The following is a 21,783-nucleotide window of genomic DNA, read 5'->3' as shown; positions in this document are numbered from 1 at the left end:
TTCTGAGTGTAATTTTTCTAGAGTACTATTTATTTGTATGAACAGGCGGAGGAACACATTCGCAGTTCGGAATATGAGCTAGACGTCATTGACGTGCGCCCTGTGTTTACAGACTAGTCGTCAGAGATTCTGCACGACAATAAATGCGCGAATGCCATCGTATATTTAAAAACGAGTACACACAGAGGAAAAAAATAATTGAATAGGACAGTTACTGGAGGGCACATCTGTATTTATTCGGCCGATTTTGTGCAGTGCTTCGTGGATATTGTCCAAATGCTGACGTGAATGGAGGATGTGAATCCAAGAGTTGTCAGAGGTGCAAATCATCTGGAAAACCGTTATTTTTAATGATTGACATGGCAGGTGAGAGTAGTGTTTTAATGTAAGTAGCCAAACATGAATAAAGAAGAAGATCTAGAGACGCTTGGTGAGCAACTGTACAGTCTGATCTACCCCAACCAGAAGGAGAACGCTGGGAAACTCACAGGTGAGGTGACCTGCGTGGCACAGGTTCCTGCTCGACTGTTTATTAGTCATAAAACCAAGGTATTTATGTCTGCCTTTGTGTTTCAGGGATGTTACTGGAGCTGCCAGGTCCTGTCGTAAGGCAGATGCTGCACGATGAGGCCATGTTGGCTGCAGCTGTGGAGAAAGCCCTCAGAGCCGTGCAGCTTCCACAGGAGCCCAGGTACAGGATTGTAATGTGCAGCATGTGGCAGCATTAACAGTTCTAAGCCTCGTGCATTGCTAAGATGCATATTGTAAAAAAAAAAAAAAAAAAATAGACTATTATACTGTGAAGTTAACCTGTTAGCAGCTTTTTATGATCACACTTAACACTATGAATTCTTCTCGCAAAAGAAGAAAAATCAAATGTGTATATCAAGGTCTTGAAACCGTTTAAAACCTTTTCAAATTGTGTGCGCTTGTGTCTTTGCGCTCCTGCAGCAAGGCAACATGTAAGGACGAGGATGATGCGTCCATCTCCTCTGACTCTTTGGGGGACCAGCTGTTTGGGCTGGTGGATGTTTACAACACTGGTCACTCACAGAAAATCACAGGTAAGAAAAAGTTCTAATATCATGCAGAATAGTTCACCTTACAAGTACAAGAATAAATTAGGCGGCTAAACTGGCTAAAGCACATATACAGTGGGGGAAATAAGTATTTGATCCCCTGCTGAATTTGTAAGTTTGCCCACTTCCATAGAAATGATCAGACTCTGGTTTTTATGGTTGTTTACTGGTTATGGGTATAGACAGAATATCAGTCGAAAATGCATAAAAAACACACAATCTAAAAGTTATAAATTGTTATGTATTTTATTAAGGGAAATAAGTATTTGATCCCCAACAATTCACTTAGAATTCAGGCTCCTACAGATTGGCTGGTGCGCATGTGGCACACAGCTGTGCTCAGTCAACTAATTACCAATACTCCTGATCTTAACTCGTCATGTATATAAAGCACACCTGCTCTAAGAATCAGTTTCTTACATTCCAACTTCTACAGCACCATGGGCAAGACCAAAGAGCTGTCAAAAGATGTCAGGGACAAGACTGTAGACCTGCACAAGGCTGGTATAGGTTACAAAACCATCAGCAAAAGGCTTGGTGAGAAGGTGACAACTATTGGTGCCATTATTCGCAAGTGGAAGACCCATAAAAGGACCATCAACTGTCCTTGGTCTGGAGCTCCCCGCAAAATCTCGCCTCATGGAGTGAGGATGATGATGAGAAAGGTGAGGGAGCAGCCTAAAACAACACGGCAGGAGCTTGTTAATGATCTGGAAGCAGTTGGGACCTCCGTCACCAAGAAAACAGTTGGCAACACACTGCGCCGTTATGGATTGAACTCTTGCAGTGCCCGCAAGGTCCCCCTGCTCAAGAAGGCACATGTACAGGCCCGCCTTAAGTTTGCCAGTGAACATCTAAATGACTCAGAGAAGGCTTGGGAGAAAGTGCTGTGGCTGACGAAACCAAAGTTGAGCTATTTGGCATTAACTCGACCCGCCGTGTTTGGAGGGTGAAAAAACGTGAGTATGACCCAAAGAACACCATACCCACGGTTAAGCATGGAGGTGGAAACATCATGTTTTGGGGCTGTTTTTCAGCAAAGGGTACAGGGCAACTTCACCGCATTATGGGGCCAATGAATGCAACCATGTACTGTAACATCTTGGACAAAAACCTTCTTTCCTCAGCAAGAACACTGAAGATGCCTCGTGGGTGGGTTTTCCAACATGACAATGACCCAAAACATACTGCCAGGACAACAAAGGAGTGGCTCAAGAAGAAGCATATTAAGGTCATGGAGTGGCCTAGTCAGTCTCCAGACCTTAACCCGATCGAAAACCTGTGGAGGGAGCTGAAGCTCCGAGTTTCCAAGAGGCAGCCAAGAAACTTGAAGGATTTAGAGACTGTCTGTAAAGATGAATGGGCCAAAATCCCTCCTGCGCTGTGTGCAAACCTGGTGACCAACTACAAGAAACGTCTCATCGCTGTGCTTGCCAACAAAGGTTTCTCTACAAAGTACTGACTTGTGTTGTGCTTGGGATCAAATACTTATTTCCCTTAATAAAATACATAACAATTTATAACTTTTAGATTGTGTTTTTTATGCATTTTCGACTGATATTCCGTCTATACCCATAACCAGTAAACAACCATAAAAACCAGAGTCTGATCATTTCTATGGAAGTGGGCAAACTTACAAATTCAGCAGGGGATCAAATACTTATTTCCCCCACTGTATGATAAAGTTTTTTTGTAGAAGAGATGGTAATGTGTACCGTCATTAATAAGCAATAGCTTTAATGATCCTGTAACATTTTAAATATCAGGCTAATTTTGGCCTTTTATACCAAAAAAAAAATACTTCTCATCGTTTAGCTGTAATGTGTGTTTAATGCCAATGCACAAATCTTCGCTCGCTAAAGTGAGATGTTGAATGTTCTACTCTATGATAAAAATCTGCCCATTGCCACCACTGTCACTGTTTACACTTTGCCATTTGCCATGCGAGCATTAGCATTTTTCTCAAAGCCAGTCCAGTTTTACAAAGCTGCTGGAAAATTAAAATTTCACGTGAAATGAATTTAGTGGCATTAAAATATGAGTCGCCATCTCTCCACAGGAATGCTTCTGGAGCAGCACAAAGATGCCGTCTTAAACCTTCTGTCAAACCCCAGACTGCTGGAGGAGCAGGTGAACCTCGCCCTGAAGACTCTAAAAGAGTATGTGCATTATTACTGTTTCTGGCATATCTTCATGTGTGCGTACAAGGGCATACGCACACATTCATTTTCATTTCAGTAACTTTCCTGTCTCTATTCAGCGAGAACGTGGAGGAGACGGATATCAGCGACTCGTCGGATGCTGACGACACAGAGAAGCTGGGAGAGAAGCTCTTCTCGCTAGTGAAGGAAATGGATCCACTTCGTGCAAATGATATTACAGGTAACCTAATACCTAAGTCAGTGATTCCGAAACCTGTGGGGCGTCGTGGGCCGGCAAATCATTTCATTTGATATTTGGGTTTTGCTTGTGTTCTGCAACATTGTATGTCAATGACATCTTAATATGATCCACTGCAGTTTTTGTTTTAAAAGGAAAAAGCCATAAGTAAGACTGCAATTTTGTTGTTTTGATGTTATTGCTTTTGCTTAAATTGAAGTTTCATCTGGCTAGATCTGAGCAGGCTTCTGTTGATATTTGGATTTTGTTTGGATCTGATATTGGATGTCAAATTGTTATATATGAGAATGCATTGCTCCATTGTTGAAGAATACCGTTGTTTCTGAATCATTTGTTCATTAGCCCCTTGCTCGTCGTTTCTGATATCTGTGTGGTGCTGATGGACAGCTCCTTGAATGATTTATACAGGTTAATAGGTGATACGATACAAGATGTGGGTAAAGGGCATGAGACTAATGATATTTTGCCTGCACTCTAATTCATCCATGCAGGCATGCTGCTGGAGATGGACCCGGCTGTGCTCCAACAGCTGCTCTGTGACCAATCAATGCTGGAGGTCGCTGTTCAAAAAGCGCAAGCGGCACTGGACTCATAGAGATTTTACTGCTTCAACGGAGGAGGACAACAATCCTTCACACACAGAACACTAATAAATTAATGACTTTGACGGACCCTCTTCTCAGAGTTGAAACCCCAGGAGACCTTTATGATACTAAGTTTCATTATCAACATTCTTTGTTTAATACGGACTGTGGGGTGGTCAGCAGAGAGAATTACTACTGCTAAATTTGACTGAACATTGTCTAATAAATCACATTTATCCAAAAGTGTTGAGCCAAGTAGGAGCGAACAAAAGAAGATTTACTTGTAAGGCTCAAAAATGCTCAAATCTAAATGTTGCCAACAATTGCTTTAGAGTACGAGAACCTCTTTATGCTCTGTTGTCTACGCAACGATGAATTTGACCAAATCCATGTTCAGCTACCACTCTGATGACCACTCTGGCAACACTGAGTGTCATGAGAACGAGCGCTGGTCAATGTTGTTTACTTGTCTGGTCATAATGTTGTGGCTGATTAATGTGTAGGCCATCCCATAACTGAGTCCTTGTACTGTGTGCTGCCAAAAATCAGTTGTCGTTGGTTAAAATTTGAAAACTAAAATTAGAACTTAAGTAAATTTACGTGAATGTGACATGTGAGTGATGTAGACTGGTGCTAGCGTTAAGCTAACTGATAGCATATGGTAACTTCATAGATTTATTAGTGGTGCATTCAACACTTTACTAAAAATCTACACCAATTCTCACTTGCCTCGAATCATGTTCAACTTTTCTTACATGTGGAATAACGGCCCATCTCATATGCAAATTTAAGATTAAAACTGGTATCTCTGTGCAGCACTGGATCAGATTTTTGTATTTGCATCCTATTTGCCAACTTCCTTTTAGATCTGTGCAACTCTGTTAAAGCCTTTAGTGTCATCGACTCTTGCAGAAGAATGTCACAGGCCCAGAATTTGACAGAAGCCTTTAAATATCATAAATGAAACCAATAGACACCTCCTTCAAAGTGCTACAGAGCGCAAAAAATACCTTTATTACCATTTGTTTCTACCTTTTGAACTTGCGGTTTCATGTCAAGAATTTTACAGGAGGAATTCTAAAACATTGTGGGGGAGAACATCTCTTCAACAAAAGGAGACCTTTTTTTAAAAAAAAAATCATAAACCCATGACTACATCAAATCAAAACATTTGGGAGGACGAGTGACTGAATTAAAAATCAGTAAATAAAAATTGCAAGAAGTATTCAGAGTACAATTAGCTCTCAGTTCACAATTTAGTTAATGATTTATTCGTCTGCAGAAGCGGCCGATACAAATGATCAGAATACGAATCATCTCTTCAATCATAAATGCATTTTGTCAAAGCCTATCAGAAAAAATTAGTAGCTCTCTCCACACACACACACACACGCAAACACGCACTCACACAAACTCACACCTTTATGCCTACAGCTCATAAATACAATCAATCTGATATACAAATATTTGGATAGATTCATTTTTTAGCGACATTTAAAATGCAGTTTTAGTCCTGGCTCCCGCTGTTCTCGAACGCCACCCCTCAATTCGATGACGTTTGGACTCCTCAGAAGAGAAACTTGAGCTTAACTTGGACGAAGAAGTGGAGAGGTGAAGGTCAGGAGGACAATTAAATAAATATCTGAAACGAGCAGCATCCTAACACTGCAGACTTTTCTCGCTTTCCTGCGTCATCCAACGTGCTTCCATTACTGGAGGGCGACGGGGGGGTGGGGGGGGAGGAGGAGGGGGCAGCGAACAACACGACCGACACAAAGCACTACTGACAGTTCGTTCTCACGCACACACTACAAAAACAAATGCTATCTCCAGTTGACAAATGCTAAAAAGCTGCACCTCCAAATTCAGAATAAGAAATGCGAAGGTGCCGCTTTTATCCGTCACACGTACATTCGATCACAGACAAAAAGGGGGGAAAACCCAGGACAGGACGTGTTACGACGGTTCTGTTAACAGTGTTCGATCTGAGGGCAGCTTCAGAGGAGCAAGGAATTTATTGGATGCTTATTGGATTTTTGCCAACATGAACATACAGTTTGTGTGTGAAAGCGTTAACAAACGAGCCTTCTCCGTGTTAAAAATCTTCTATGCCACCGTCCGTTTGGATGCAGCGATGAGCCCTTCAAGGAAACGCCGAGCCTGTTTAAAAAAGACACCAGAGACAGTACCTGAACTAAACGAAAAGAAAAGAGTGGTTAAGCTGTTGGACGAAGACCGACATGATGGAGAGACCGACTACGCTCTTCTCATGTGCAGGCAAAGAGAAGGGTCCTTTAAGACAGAGAGCAGTATGTCCATGTGCTTCATATACTTCCAGGTAATATCTATCCAACAAGTCTGTTTGCACAGTGTCTGTCTGTGGCAATGATGGTTACTTCATCACAGGGTACTGGCGCTGGCCGCCCAAACGGCCAGAGCGCTGTCCAGCTCCTGATGGTGCACTTGTCTGGAAGAAGCAAATGAAAGAAAAGATGAGTAGGAAATATTTATTTTTAACCCTCATGCATCATCAGGGACATTTTTGTCCATTTGGGCAAATGATTCATATTTTTTTCCTGCTTTTTTCTGCATAACCAGAAATTCAATCAATTTGCAGATTTAAACCCGAGAGAAATGAAAAAAATGTGGTTATAATGGGATATGTTTGTCTGCTAAGGTCACAGGAGGTTAGTAAATATTAAATCTGATGCTACACAAAAATTGATAATCAAGCCCATATATCGGATATTCCTGATCATATCCAAAACTGATTTTAAGAAAATTAGTTTTATGGAAAATAATCTTTTTTTCCCATAAAAAACAGTAACTTTAATTAATCAAATTTAAAGAGTTAAAATCCTCAAAATAATAGAATTTTTGGTGTTAAAGTATTTTTGGTATGTAAGTGGTTCAAGACATTTATGCAGAAAAATTATTCATCGGTTAAGTTTTTATAGACGTTTTAATCCTTGTGACTCAAGAGGGTAGTAGATTAAACTCATGTCTGAGGGTTCATTGTTGTTTTCTTCTAACCACATACCTGTGCAAACTGTGCAGGGTTATAAAAAGTGACGCCTCCAGTTGGAGCAGCTCCCTGTGCGGGATGAGTCTGTCGGCACGAGGACAAACAGAGTTACTAAAGCACATACGGAGTTAATACAGCATTACTGCACAGAAGGAGACGGGAATATTTGACAAAAATTAGAAAAACAGAAGTGAAGGAAAAAAGTGGAAAAGAAATGTGAAAGATGTCCTGGACCCACAGTGAGACAGCATTACAAACCACTCTCACAATGTTGTTTTAGTAGCCATGCAATCTTTGTGATGAGTTAACGTCTCCAGCATGCCTCACTCGTATCTGCACATGTGAGAAGTATTTATAGCTTGTATTTATTGGTTTTTTAACTCTTCCACATTTGAACTGCAGTAAGCGAGTGGATTTCCCCCTGTCGGGATCAATAAAGTTTATCTTATCTTTGACTTTGCAAATGTTTCACTACACTTTTAGCCAGGCTAGCAGCTCTGTGCTCAGCTAAATGCTAACATCAACAAGGTCACAGTGACCACTCTACCATGTTGATGTTTTGCAGCTATGATAATTATGATTATTTACAATCTTAGCGTAGCACGTTAGCTTGCTAGCATTTGCCAATTACAGCATCGTTTCATGGGACTGTCCTCAGTTGTTAAAGTAAATTAAACTGCTGCTTGTGTGGCTAAAAAAAGAGAAAGAAACGTGACTATAACTTAGTTTTAATTTGTAAACCAGCACTTAGTGAGTAATGCTGGAGACAGTGGGTAAGTGAGCAAGCAGACATCCTTGGGTTTGATGGGCGGCGAAGCTTTGGGTGCAACTGGTGAAGCGTGCTACTGGCGACGTGGTGAGCTCAGGAGGGTGGCAGGCGGTGGGTGAGGGGCGGGCCACCTGAGGCCCAGCTAGAGGTACCTGGTTTAAATGCTGACTCACTTCGCGTGATAAAGAACTCATTGAGCTAGAACGAGACAGCTATAGACAGCAGGAGGGAAATAAACAGTAGACAGACAAGACAAAAACCCGTATTAATAAACTCCCAAACTCCCATGCGCTGGATTAGATGTGTGGTTTTTTTTGTTTTCTTTTTACCAGATCACAATAAAAACGAATAAACCAGCATTAGAAAAATATGGCTCTTGAAAAACATACATGGAGAGAATTATATTATCACAGCCCAACATGGAACAGAGATTGTACTAATCCTCAAGAGGCATGATTATGAGCAAAGAGTTTAATTAGACATGCATGCATTCTCATGTTTCTTTCCCTCTTTCAGTAACTCGTCATACAAATAAGCTTAGTGGACACAATAGGCTGTTAGCGTCATGTTTCAGAGATGGCATGATGGGAGGACACGTTAGCGGCCGAGAGGGACGGACTGATCTTACCTCCCCGGACTGTGAGCCATCAGGCACGTGGGGACCTTCTGGGGCAGGCGGTAACAGCGTCGGGTTGAACATCTGAACAGATTAAATGGTATTTAGATTTAAAGAAAATCGAATTAAAACACTTTTTTATTTTATCAATGAAGTCTTATTTTTAGATACCTGTGGAGCAGCGCTGGTGTTGGGTGCGTTCTGCTCCATGTTTCCTCCTTCGCTGCCTTCCAGAGGTTGTTGATCGTCAGGAGCTACGGAGTTAAGACAAATATTTATTTGTTTCGGTCCTTATTTGCTCTCTAACGCTCCCGTCCAAAATCTGACAGAAAGCTCACACAAGCCTTCGCGTCAGGAAAAAGTTATTTCACAGTTTTTAATACAAACCTGAACTAGGCACAAATAGGTTCGCGGGCATGGGCATCGGTGCCAGAGGAGCAAAGAGGTCAGCTGGAGCAGGGGCCATGCCGCCTGGTTTGGTAGCTCTGCTGGGGTTCAGGACATCCACGTATCTGCTCTTAGTGCCTGAGACGACAGGGACACAAAGTCAAGAAATATGTAACAGGACAAGTAGCTTGTAATTATTATGTTACGCAGCCAGGGGGCGCTGTGACTAACCCTCGTCTTACCTGCTTTTCTGGAGAACATGTTGACGGGAGGACCGCCCCCCGGTGGTGCAGCAGGGATCCCAGGGCCAGGCATTTGAGGCATCTTGGGAAAGCCGGATGGAGGCGGTGGAGGGGGTTTGCTCTAATAGATTATATAAGAAACACGTTAGTATTGGTTCACCTCGAAAGCTTTCACACTTAAAAAAAACAGAAAAGTTTTAAACAGTAACCGACCTCCTCTTCCGGCTCGTTCAAGTCAACCCATTTCTGCTTCTTTTCGTCCCACACAATCTGACAACAAAGATTAAAGTCATCAGTCGCATGCAGAAGCACATGATGTAATGTGGAAATAAGACATGCACGTCAAACAGCTTACAGATTTGTTTTTGTCATCTGGTAAGTGAGCCTCATTTTTCCCCTTTCTATAGAGCCAGCTCAGCCAGCCGGCACCACCACCACCACTCTGTGTTAAAAGAAAAAGAATATTGCGCTCGGCACTAACACACACCAGAGGAGCAAACTGTCTAAAGGTCTGAGAGCTCGTTTGTGAATAAAAAACCTTTTTTGGAGAGTCTTTCTTGACTTTCTTGGCCGCTTCCGTGTGGGGCTGCTCGGGAATAGAGGGTGGAGGTGGAGACACCTGTTTGACAGCAGAATTGCTCCGCTCTCTTCCAGCAGAGTGAGTGGAGGACTCGGAGGTCGTACGCGAGCGGCGTCCTGATCCCTGCGCAACAGAAAATACTGGTGAGAAGAGGAAGCTTTTTTTTTTGTTTTTTTTCCTGGAGTGCCACGACAAGAGTGGATACTTATATTTAACCATACAACTGAACTGACAAACTACTTCCTGTGCAGAACTAATCAAAATGTGCCACTTTATACAACATCAAAAACAACATATTTCCAATTTCCTATAAGATAATGAAAATATATTCTTTTATTCTTCTACTACAAGATAAAATGTCCTCTTCAAAACAGTTTTCATTATCTAGGCTTTGTGGTGCACAGGAGTGTAAATGATGAAAACTGAATCTTCCTGAAACAAGAGCCACACTGTGCAACAAATGTTGTCTTTTAACCAACTTATTAAAAAGAACATCATGTGTTTGTAGTTTACACATGACACACAAACGCACCATATGCATTGAAGATTGTGAAGGAGCCCGTGACCTCCCGGGACCCTGGATCGACACAAACACAATGTAGTGAGCATTGTTTATGAGAGTTTCCCCTCAAAAATGGGATGCATGTGTTTTTTTTTGTTTTTGTTTTAAATACCGATCAAGCACTGACCAGTTGAGCCATGTGGTCGTAGAAGTCCATCTGGGATGTGAAGGAGTTTCTGGGTGGGGAGGACGATATTGGTTGACCGGTCTGCATGTCTGGGAAAGCCTGGGGCAGATGCTCTACAGGTGGCATGTGCCCGGGAGACGGGGGCATGTGCTGCTGAGGCATCTGGGGTAGCGGGGGGTTCATCTGCACGGGTGAATGCGGCATCTGAGGGTGCATGTGTGGCGACATTTGGCCCACATGCGGAGGCTGCTGATGGGCTCCCGGGTACATCTCGGACTGCTCGGGCTGAGGCTGGAAGGGCGGAGGGGCAAAGCCGGGGTCCTGTGGAGGGTAGCCCGGGATGGGGATCTGTCCTGGCGGTCCGGTGGGGGGTACCGGGTAGAACTGGGGTGCGTCACCGGGGGGTAAATGCTGAGGAGGGGCCATTCCATCTTGGAGGATGGAAGTGGGAGCTGAAAGACAAACGTGAAATGAGATTTTATGCATTCTTTATGCAATGCTTCGTTAGCCTCTCAGGACGTAGATGTTAAAAATAAGGTTGCAAGTGCAACATATCTACACACACACACCTGGAGGCATCAACTGCACTGCTTGTGGTTGAGGGCCAGGCAGTATTGAGCTCATCAGGGGGTTGTCAGGCGTTGGCCCATCCATCTCCAGCGGTTCAGCTAGACTAGCATGGTCCAAGTCAGAGCTGGGGCTGCTGCAGACGAACTGTGAAGGAGTCGCTCTGTCTGCGCTGTATGTGAACATGCCCGTCTAAAACAAAACGAAAACATCCAACATTTGTTAAATGGGTACAAACAGGAGCTAGCGAGCAGAGACGTGAACTAGCATGTAATTATTTGCCTGTTACAAAATGTTATAGGTAGAATTAACCTCCTGAGACTTGAGCTGTTTTGTTTGTTGTGCATTTTAAAAGTCACCACCAATGTGTAACAAACTATAAAACCATTTAGTATTTGAACATGGCTGTACAAAGACAGAATTGCAAGCAATGAAATCCCAAAGTCCTCAAATGAGTACTGGCTAATTAGGGACATTTCTAGCTTTGTAGCTTGTTATTATTGATAGAATTTTGTTAAAATTGCAAGTCATATGAAACTAGAAAGGTTAATAAGTGTAAATAAACTATTTTCCATTGTAAAATTTGATTTTTCTTTTTACTTTGTCCACTTTTGTCCCACGAATTCGCAGAAATGACCGTTATCGTATTTCTACATCGATTAGTGTATTGATCTTTTGCAACTACATGTCAGACTAAAGCACCTAGTTATGAGGACTATAGAACTAAATTAAGTAGAATAGAGAATAAGCCGACACAAATCTAAAAATCTGGTACTTGTGTGTTTTACAAACATGGTTAAAGTTCTGAATATTCTTCACGTGCACTTTGAATAAACACATAGAACTTTAAGTCATTACACTCTTTCCCACCTTGATTTGTCCATCCAGCTGTCTGAGCTGATACAGCCAATCGGGCTCATTGAACAACTCCTGCTCTGGTTTCTCCTTCAGTTGTGGATCAAAGAACCGCAGCTTTTCAGACATCTGCGAACAAACAGAAAATGTATCATGATTCCATGATGACTTTACAGAAGATGAGCAGACGGGAAGACAAAACTCGGAGTTCGGGGAGCATACCTGGATGATCTGGCTGATGAAAATGGGGGAGTAGTAGGAAGGCTGCTGGAGGACAGTCCTTGAGATAACTTCACAGTAGTGGAAGGCCTGAGCACACAGGCCTGCTTCAGCCAAGCGGCATGCATAGATCAATTTGAACACCTGATAGGAGAAAACGAAGATCAGAGAACAAATAAGAGCACTTCTTCAATACCTGCAGTAACGTCATTAGGTTCTTGCTGTATATGTGTCGGTTCACTGGCAAAAACTATCACCACATACCTGGAAATTGGGCAGGGAACAAGGCTGGGAGCCCAGAGATTGGGCGTATTCATAAGCCTCAGTCCTCTGGATTGCTTCATTGGTTGCAAATTGGTAAAAGGACAAACTGAAGAGGAAAGATAAAGTTAGAAGTGTGGCTTGTTTTCTGTAAATTATTTGCTGCTCTCAATGCGTCCTCAAAGCTGTGTGTGTGTGTGTGTGTTGCCCTCTTTTGTTAACCTGTGGTTGGAGCCAATCAGAACCATCTTGGTGCTCTTCTTTGTGAAAACTCCTAGGCCAACTTGGGCCATCAAGTAGCAGAAGTGTGCCGCATCAATCAGCCCTTTGGAAGCTGAAGAAGACGGGGAAAAAAAGTGGGAGTGTGAGGAATTCCTGTGGTCATCAGTACGAATGTTATTCAGTTCAGCGCTGCCAGTTACCAGATCTGTGGGCCTACCTAGGGTGTCGCCCATGGTGGTGATTGTGCGAGTGTCCAGGTCCAGGGTGTGTGTGAGGTTTGACAGCACCATGGCCAAGTGAGGGCGCCAGTCACCCCACTTCTCCTCTCCGCAACACTGGGTGTACACAGGAAGCATATCTTAAGTAAGGTGGCAGGCTTCACATATGAAATTGTGTGCAACTTCATTGTGGACAGAAGGAATACTCACGATGGCAGATGCAGGCATCCTCCCCGACATCAGCTGGTACACTGTCTGGAGTGGATCGTTGATGGGCAAGCTGTTAGCAAACCTAAAAACATAAAGACACAAAAACGCGTCATGATCACACAAAAAAGGGGGAATAAAGCTTATTTTATTTTTCATCTGTACATCAGTGGTACCTTGTCATGACCCGGGCATGTGTTCTGTTGTCCATTTTACTCGCCAACAACAGGGCGTGACCCCACAGACCTCCCTTCATGGCAGCTTCTAGTGCATCCTATCACACAACATGATAAAATATTTCAGATTTCCCATACATCTCAATGAGTGTAATTATTATTATTATCATACAGTTATTATGAGCGTTTCTTACCTTTTTGCGGCCAAACAGAAGCAGCTCTCTGAAGCGTTCTGTTTCCTTGCCGAGGTTTTCCGGGACAGTCATGAAAGTGTCCGATAGAAGGGACAGTGGTCCAGCTCCGGGCTCTTCCTCGGCGCGTGCCAGAGGTTCGTTGTTAAAATCAATCAAGTTGGCTTCGTTGGGACTCTTGCCAGGAAGCCAGACAGAGCGATGCTCCTTCAGCAAGAGGTCAGCAATGTCCGTGCCGACGACAGTCTTAAGACGCAGAGTACGACAGTGAGAATGTTATTTAAAGATACGGACAGATTTAAGGATAAAATGTCCGGATTTCACAGTTATTCCTGCACTGTCTTACCCCGTTCTGTCTACACAGCAGGACAATGAAGTCCCAGAGCAGACGGGCCGAGTCTCTATCCAGAAGGTTGTTATCTCGGGAACACTCCACGGCTTTGTTCTGGGAGAACTTTATCACGTCCACCTTATGGGTCTCCTCTCTGATGGCACCAAAAAATATGTGAGACGGTAGTAATTTCATTCTGAAATTCATTCGGCTTCTGCTTTTTTTCCTCCAAACTCTTCATGGTCATTTTCTCCAACCTAATGTTTTGTTTTAGATTAAGAAGACAGACTTACTTGATAAGTGGTCCTGGGAAAGATCGCAGTTCTGACTGATCCGGGGTATCCTGCAACATGGTCTGAAAACACAAACATAAGAATGTATAGTCTTTACATTATTTTACATCCTTTAAATCATGTTCATAAATTCTCAAGAGTCTAAGTATAGAGGCAACATGGTGTACCTTACTGATATGATATACTTTTCTTAAGTTAACTATTTTCCTGTATTTATCATGCTCTTGTAAGAAATTGCATTTTCACAAATGCACACAGCTAATTTGCAACTTCACTACTACTTGGTTTATTAAATTCAAAAGACCTTCAAAAAAAGCTCTTTTCTGTTGTGTTTTCTAGACAACATAAACACACACCTGTATGCTGAAAACAGATAATAGTAAAGATGTACCTCCATGTTGTGGATGTCGACGAGAGCGGGCTGTCCAGCTGAGGGCAGATTGGGCAGCACCTGAACCAGATGACCACCAGGTCCGAAGCGGGCGCAGCGGTGGGGTATGGTGAACTTCTCTGGGGTTGCAGGTCGAGGGGGAGCTAAGAGGGGAAATAAGAGTTTTGGATTAGGAGCGATATTAATTGAACTCTGTTGGGATCCTGTCGCCGTCTAGGGACTCACGTTGCTCAGGGGCGACCCAGGTGCTGTCTGCGGTGTACTCAGCGGGGTAGAGGTACTGGCTGTAGTTCTGGGAGGCATCAGTCTGGTTCGGGTACTGGGCATACGAGTAGTCGACAGCCAGAGTGGACGCAGTGGTGTCGTAAACTAAGTCAGGTTGGCTTGTGTATACCTGGCTCTGCAGGAGAAAAAAAAATGACAAACGGTAACGTAAAGGCATAATGAAAGTAAAGCCAATGAAACACGCTAACGTCAGCACAAAGATACCAAAAACGCAGCTCAATATAAATCAAAGATTAGAGTTAAAACAGACAACTCTCCAGACTGATATCAACTTAAATGTATGAACTTTGCTTCCTGTTGCAGAGTCATCATTAGAACGCAACACAATGTCAGCTCTTACACTTTTTGTGCGTCCATAAGTGGCAGAAAGGTCATTTACCTGTTGTGATCGTGAGCTGAAGCTACTCCGTCTGCTGTGGTGACTGTGGGAGCTGCGAACGCTGTGTGCCGACTGCTCGCTATGGACGCTGCGTCGGTCAAAATCGTCGCCGTACGCGTCTCCGCGGCGATGGTAGTCATCGTCGAAGCTGGCGTCATACCCAGGATAGTAGCGCCACTGGTCATCATAGCCTTCTTTCCTGTGAATACATAATTAATAATTTACTTGTCGAAACGTCATCATGTAATGACGCAGCAGAAATAAATATCTATATTTGTAACATTATGTATCATCATGTAACGGACTGATTTCAGAAAACTTTAAACTGTTTTGAATCCATTTTCTAAACATAAATCAACATGATGAAAGGTTTCCTCCGCATACCTGGCAGGATACATTTGCTGATTATAGTAGCTGTCTCTGGCTCTGTAGGCTTCATCATAATTAGGCCAGTAGGACTGATCATAGTATCCTCTGTATCGTGGGTCATACTGACCATAGTTGTATCCTTTCCATGGAAAACAGACAGAGAGACATTGTCTTGTTTAAAAAACACAATAATGTACCTATAGAAAAAGAAATCTGCGAAGAAGGACGAAAAATGTGTTCAGATTCATAGCTCTAACTCTGGGATACATACCTGCATAATCGTAGTGCTTGGGATAATCTGCATAATAGTCATTATAGGCACTTCGGTTTGCTCTCTGGTAGTCGTCAGGATAGCCTTGTCTTTGGGAAAAAGATTTACAGATTAACACCAAAGAATGCAACTACTACTAAATGCAAGGGACTATTTAACCACCTCTTTCTTAAGCAAGACACTGCATTAACAAATAGATGAATAAAATGTAAAGTTTGTGACTTTACACAATTTACATCTCGTGTAAATGATGACTAAGAAAGAGTTTCACTAACCTGGATGAGGGTCTGTCGGAGTACTGACTGGTCCTAGAGCTGGGTCGTTCTGGCTGAGGCTCTCTGTACTGGTAGTTTGGATCACGATAAGCTGGAGCCTGTCCCTCGTATCTCCCATACCAAGGATCTCCTCTGCTCCTGTACGCACCATCCTGAAAGATAAAAGCTCCAGTTATGGATTTTCATTTACAGTTTTTACAATGTATGGCAACAATTGCTCATGCATTATCCTTTCATCGGGATTATACAGTATTGTGCTTGTTGCAGAAAAAGTTACACTTACTTGATAATATGGCTGCGCTCTAGGATCCACAGGTGCAGGTGGGTACTGTCCAGGATGATAAGGCGCCCTGCCATCTGCGTATTCCCCGTAATTGCCATAATAGCCGCCGTACATCTGTCCTGGCGCTGGAGGAGGAGGGGGCCCATAGCCTTGATGGCTGCCTGCAGAGGAGGGTGGTCGAGATGGATCACCAGGAGCTGGCTGGGCAGCCACTGGAGGCACAGGTCCTCTGGGGCCTGGAGGGTAGGCAGCGGCAGGAGGAGGAGGTACTTTACCTGTGGCAGGCACCTGTGCCGGATTTGGATACTGGCCAAATGAAGGTTGTGCTCCACTCACGGGTGGAGCATCTTTTTGTCCCTGAAGTGCAGCCCTAGAATCTGTAGTGTTAGGAGGTTCTGTTGGGGTCTGCTGGGAGTTTGGAGCTGCTTGGGAAGGTGGTGCTGGTGGCACCTGAGTTGCTGACGAAGAGGCTGGGGTCTGTACAGAGCCATTTCCTTCGACTCTCAGCCCCTGCTGAGCATCTTTGGTGACCTGCAGGTAAAATCCATTACTAGACTGCGGAGACTCGTGTAGAGAGGCAGGGTGGGCCGGCGGTTGGGTTTGGGCTTGTGATTGGTGCATAGAAAAATCAAGCAGTTCATAATTTGATGGCTGATTGTGATTAGAGACAGGAGCAGTCGTAAGAGAAGCTGGTGGATTAACTTGAAGAGCAGAATTACTGTCTCCACCCAATGATTGACCCCTGGAAAGGGGAGGGCGGACTGGCTGAGACTGTGGCGGAGCTGTGATTTCTGACGGTGCCACCGCTGCATTGTCTCGAGTCAGATTGAGTGGACCCTGATTAGAAGCTGAAGAATTGAAACTCATGGGTGCAGGAGAAAAGAGTGGATTTTGATTGGCTGCTGAAGGTAGCTGAGATGTAGTGGGACCCTGCCCTTGTGCAGGTGGTCTTACAGGTGGGCTACTGTGACTTGGTGTTTGACCAGTGCCACTAGGGAGAATCACATTGTAATTGGACACTGGAGGGGCAATCACGACAGGCTGGTGAAGCGAGCCAGGGACAAGAAGAGATGCATAGCCTAAGTTGCCTTGAGAGTCAGTTGGCTCTGCATCACTCACCTTTGGTGGGTTCTCTAGGTTCTCTGAGTGCTGCTGAGAAGTTGGCTGGACTCTCTGAGAGGGCTGTAAGTCCAGTGGGCCATCCTCTGGAGGCTGAATGACATCAGCACTGGGTTCTCGTAAAGGGGGAAGAACTGTCGGGGCAGCAGGGGCAAGAGTTATGCTAGTGCCCAAGCTTGTAGTATCACTATGAGCCCACAGCGTAGTGGCAGGGCTCTCGCAGGGGCGACTGGCCCCAAAAGCACGGGATGAAGGCCGGGAGTGAACCGCCGGAAGCGTTACATGAGGCACACCACCTCCAGCCCCAGAGGGCAGAGAGTGCCCTGGGGCATAAATATTTTCCATATTATCTGGTGGCTGCTCCATGTTGCCAGGTGCACAATCTGCACCTCCTTCTGCTACCATTTTAGCCCTATCTACCTCAGGAGGGCGCACCCCAACACCATGTGAGCGCACAGGTTCAAAAGAGCTATTAGCACTGGCCTGAAAAATGCCAGTGGGTTTAGGAGGGCTAGGTGTGGGAGGCCACGTCTGCTCCAGGGTGCTCTGCTGCACACCCGAATCTCCAGCTGGTGAAGAGTCAATCTGTTCAAAGTAGCCTCCAGTGGCAGCAGGCGGGGTAGCCTCATCAGTGAGACGTGGGCTTTCCTGCTGAATAAAGGTACCCACTACTCCCTGGGGTCGACGACCAGTTCCACTTCCATGGCTCATATTGCTATAATTGGATGACACGCTGGCAGATCTCATTGGCCTTGGAATTGAATCGGGAGTCTCCAAATTTGGCCCCGTTTCAAACTGCTCTACTCCTTGGGGTGCAGTAGCAGCAGGACTTCCAATGGTTTCACTGGGTAATACTTCCTGGTTCGGGACACATTCCAAATTCTCTACATGGTCAAACTGGGAATCAGGTGGCTTCTGAGCATGCCCCTGTGATGGATAACTGCCATCATTCATATAAGGTAAGTGTGAATGATCTTGAAGAGGAGCTCCTTGGTAATCCAAAGATGCATCTGAATGGCCACTGTGGGTTTGTGGGTTGCTGTGATGCTGAAAAGATTCATCAGTACCATTGACTGCTTTATTTCTCTCCCCAGCAAGTGTTTCTTCATTTTCCACATCATCTTTAAAGAACAATGAAAGTGTACCCGACTCTTGAGGGTATGGGACTGGGGCTGGGGCTGGGACTTGGGCTGGGGCTGGAGCAGAACTAGCCTCAGGTCCAGTGTTGGATGCATGTTGAGATACAGCAGAATCAGGCTGAGGCTGAGGATGGCCCAGGCTGGTCCCCATTTGGTGGTAGCCCGAGTCCTGTTGAGGTTGGCTGAACCACGATTCCTGGGGAGCAACGCTCTGACTGAAGTAACTCTGACTTTGGAAGTGGGAATTATGCTGCTGGGGTCCATTTGGGTCTGGCCATTGAGGACTGGCTGCTTGTACAGAGTTTTGAGGTGGAAAATGAGCCTGGTGCTGTGGGTGTCCAGGCTGGGTTGGAGGCGTGGGGGTGTTTTGATGGGGTGATGGGCTGTGGGAGGGGTACATCTGAGTGTGCTGAGGTAAATGATATGGCTGTGGTGGAGGGTCACTAGTAGGCTGGAAGTAGTTCTGAACTGATGGAGGGCGACTTCCATGATCAGGAGCCCAGTGGGAAGAGGAGGTGGTGGGAGGCAGTGGCTGGAAGGGCACAGACAAAGGTGGAGGATGTCCTTGAAATTCCTGACTATAAGGAGTCTGACTAGCTGTTGGGCCCATAGCCATATGTGGTGACTCTGTGGACATGGATGGTGTCTGTTCTCTTGAATTAAAGTAGCCCTGTTCTGTATGTAAGGGTGCATAACCTGTGGAACCTGGTGCAGGGAAACCACCAGAGGATGCTGTACTATGAGGGCTGACCAGGGTCACCCCAGGTAGAGAGGATGATGGGGGACCAGAGGGAGCAGCTGGGACATCCTCCAGTGTCTGTGGTTGTGGAGGCAGCCCTGAGCTAGGTTGAGAGTACATGGTGTTGGGTGGGGTTTGCATTGGTGGAGGGTTGCTGTTAGGTATTGTTTGCAGACCACCTGCAGCCATAGGTGGAGGAGTTCTGGCAAAAGCAAAAGGGTCTGTCATGGGTTGTGTTGCAGGCGGCATTGCGGCCGTAGCTGCTGCTGTAGGCTTGTGAGGCCTTGGCCTGCGGAACATATTTGGCCCAGACGGAGGAGGGCCAGAGGCTCCTGGAGGTCCAGTCCGAGGAGGAGGTTGCATGTCTGCAGAGCTAACGGGTCCAAGGACCGGGTCACTCTAAGAGATGTCACTGAAGAGACTGAAGTCAGGCGCAGCTGCATAAAGCAATAGAGAAGAGGGAGTTAGACATGCCTCTTTGATGGACTTAACCACACCTATATTTGCGTTATAGTCTATGTTCCTATTTACACAAATGGTCCAACGTGGCAATTTCTACATCAGCTTTAAGATGCACACAGAGCAATACTGAACACAAAACACCAGATGGCTTATAATACATATGAATGGCAAATTCAATTACATCTTCCAGTCTCAGCGGAAACATATGAACGCATGTCAGTATTTCTGTGCTTCTATATAGCCTTAGGAAAACATGTTACATATGTGAAAACAAATCCTGTTATGAGAAACCAAAGAAAGAATTCACAAAACAACAGTAAAAAAACAAAAACAAAAAAATGTTAATATCACTAAAAGAATTCTTGAGTAGCTTAACCACCTCTTAAAAAGCACCTGCTTTGAGATCACTGTTGCCAGAGAATAAAATTAAATCCGTCCATTTGTAGGAACAACGGACAAGAAAGGAAGGGGCATTACAATTATAGTTATTACTTTTGCAAAAGTTGTTCCAATAAGGGAAGTCAATTAAACTGAAAGGCTCTGCCAAATAAGTATGTAGTTAAATCCTAGCTTATGCATTTGTGCAACCTTTTTTTTTTTTTTTGGACGTGTACCATTTAAACGATTTTGCCACAATTGCAATACATAGGGCTTTCCGACCCCATGACCATATCCTGGTGGGTTTATAGTATCTGTCTTACACAGACACTGGGGAACTGTCAGTAAGAAGTTCAGACGAGCTAACACCGACTAGCAAGAAGAAGCATTTAAAACCACGAAAAGCGACATCAACAATACCACGAGCTGAAGTAGAAAGCAAGTAGCCTTGGCTAGGTCACGTCTGCCAGTGATCCCGGATCTTTGACGCGACCGGGGTTACACATTCATAGAGCAAAATCGTATGCTATTAGCATTAGCAGCGCCGAACTGCAAACTTAAGAAAGTAGCAAAGTTAGCCGCCTGAGACAAAAGCTGGCGACTTCTGATCAATATCAGACACGTGCTGGAATATAACTCAAGTGTAGCTCGTTTTGATGTGGCGAGACATTGGGTTAACGCTTTACATTAAAGTGGCTACGAGGAAAGGACCAGGGTGCTTGGCTCAACAGCTAACGGGAACGCTTCTCTGTCCCTGAACGCCATACCCAGCAAAACACTGAGATCTAAAGTCGCCTGGTTAGTTGTCATTTCCGAAAGACAACTAAACTCGTCATTTTTAATGCATTAGTTCGGCAGCGGCTGGACCACACACAGATAAAGTACAGGTCGCTGACCACTCGACGAGAATAATTTAACAGGTTCACTGCCTGGTCAGCTAGCGTTAGCATTGCTACTCAGTTAGCATTGCTGGCTAACTAGCCCATGCTAACTACAGAGTAACAGTTTGATACCTAATACAGACAGCATATTCTAACGTTCAGGATAAGACATCGTTAATTATGGTATATATTTACTCTTACCCGACGCCGGAAATGTGTAAAAATATAAGTAAAATCTTACAAATGTGCAGGACAGTGGATGTGACACACCGCCACCATCTCCAATGAACACATCCTACTAGGCTACGTGTACATGCAGCGTCACGGGCCAAACAACGGTTACGTCACCAAAGGGCGGGGCTTAGTAAAGGTCAATTCTGTGTATTTAAAGAAGAAGCGTTAATAACAATGCAAATTGTCTTTAAGAGGCTTTATAAAAACCGTCTTGAAACCTCCAGACAAGCCTGAAGGCCACGGTGGCAAGGAACACAGGTTACCACGAAAATTTTGTTTGGCAGCAGTCTCCAGTAGCAGCTTGATATCAGGTGTGATAAAAGGGTGATAAATATATAATAAATATATTCATTCAGCAGTCTTTTCATGGCCATGGGGAAAAGAAAGCAGGCCAATGATTCATCTTTTTCTCTGCATAAACCAGAAATTCAATCATTCTGAGGATTTCAACCCCACACAGACACACACAGACCTTAAAACGGCCTGCTAAGCTCAATAAAAAAAGCACAAAAACTGATCAAAAAACAAGCATTTTATGCATGCCATATGAAGGGCTAATTTCAATGTTGTACACTAAAAATTACAAATTTGACCATTTTCCCTCAAGAATGAAACCCTTACATTGCAGAATGAATTATTATATTGTGTCATGGTTGAGAGATTAAAA

General features: G+C 44.3%; 2 protein-coding genes across 7 annotated transcripts; one reads left to right on the top strand and one right to left on the bottom strand.

Moving 5' to 3' along the window:
* Positions 1 to 73: 73 nt before the first annotated feature.
* On the top strand, positions 74 to 5,188 carry LOC124996375. The gene is made up of 6 exons (XM_047569299.1): positions 74 to 490; positions 577 to 691; positions 952 to 1,064; positions 3,139 to 3,238; positions 3,340 to 3,461; positions 3,971 to 5,188. The coding sequence occupies exons 1-6, from the start codon at positions 400 to 402 to the stop codon at positions 4,072 to 4,074; spliced, it is 645 nt and encodes a 214-aa protein (XP_047425255.1). The 5' UTR covers positions 74 to 399; the 3' UTR covers positions 4,075 to 5,188.
* sec16a (SEC16 homolog A, endoplasmic reticulum export factor) lies at positions 5,045 to 21,208 on the bottom strand. Of its 6 annotated transcripts, none has more exons than XM_047569297.1 (32): positions 21,124 to 21,208; positions 16,440 to 19,598; positions 16,165 to 16,325; positions 15,882 to 16,033; positions 15,607 to 15,695; positions 15,351 to 15,474; positions 14,967 to 15,165; positions 14,528 to 14,702; positions 14,303 to 14,445; positions 13,912 to 13,973; positions 13,634 to 13,772; positions 13,291 to 13,533; positions 13,097 to 13,194; positions 12,924 to 13,005; positions 12,713 to 12,830; positions 12,496 to 12,607; positions 12,277 to 12,382; positions 12,016 to 12,156; positions 11,809 to 11,922; positions 10,941 to 11,130; positions 10,372 to 10,823; positions 10,215 to 10,259; positions 9,641 to 9,805; positions 9,458 to 9,544; positions 9,316 to 9,372; positions 9,103 to 9,223; positions 8,861 to 8,998; positions 8,645 to 8,727; positions 8,486 to 8,557; positions 8,010 to 8,069; positions 7,104 to 7,172; positions 5,045 to 6,530 (listed from the first exon to the last, which is right to left on the bottom strand). In XM_047569297.1, the coding sequence occupies exons 2-32, from the start codon at positions 19,522 to 19,524 to the stop codon at positions 6,456 to 6,458; spliced, it is 6,957 nt and encodes a 2,318-aa protein (XP_047425253.1). In that variant the 5' UTR covers positions 19,525 to 19,598; positions 21,124 to 21,208; the 3' UTR covers positions 5,045 to 6,455. The 6 variants fall into 6 exon arrangements, with proteins under 6 accessions (XP_047425253.1, XP_047425254.1, XP_047425249.1 ...); XM_047569298.1 differs by having other exon boundaries at positions 16,165 to 16,695; positions 17,284 to 19,598; XM_047569293.1 differs by having other exon boundaries at positions 16,165 to 19,598.
* Between the last annotated feature and the right edge of the window lie 575 nt (positions 21,209 to 21,783).

The sequence above is a fragment of the Mugil cephalus genome, chromosome 19 (genome assembly GCF_022458985.1).
Source record: "Mugil cephalus isolate CIBA_MC_2020 chromosome 19, CIBA_Mcephalus_1.1, whole genome shotgun sequence".
Classification (NCBI taxonomy): domain Eukaryota; kingdom Metazoa; phylum Chordata; class Actinopteri; order Mugiliformes; family Mugilidae; genus Mugil; species Mugil cephalus.
This window is presented reverse-complemented; position numbering and strand designations above follow the sequence as displayed.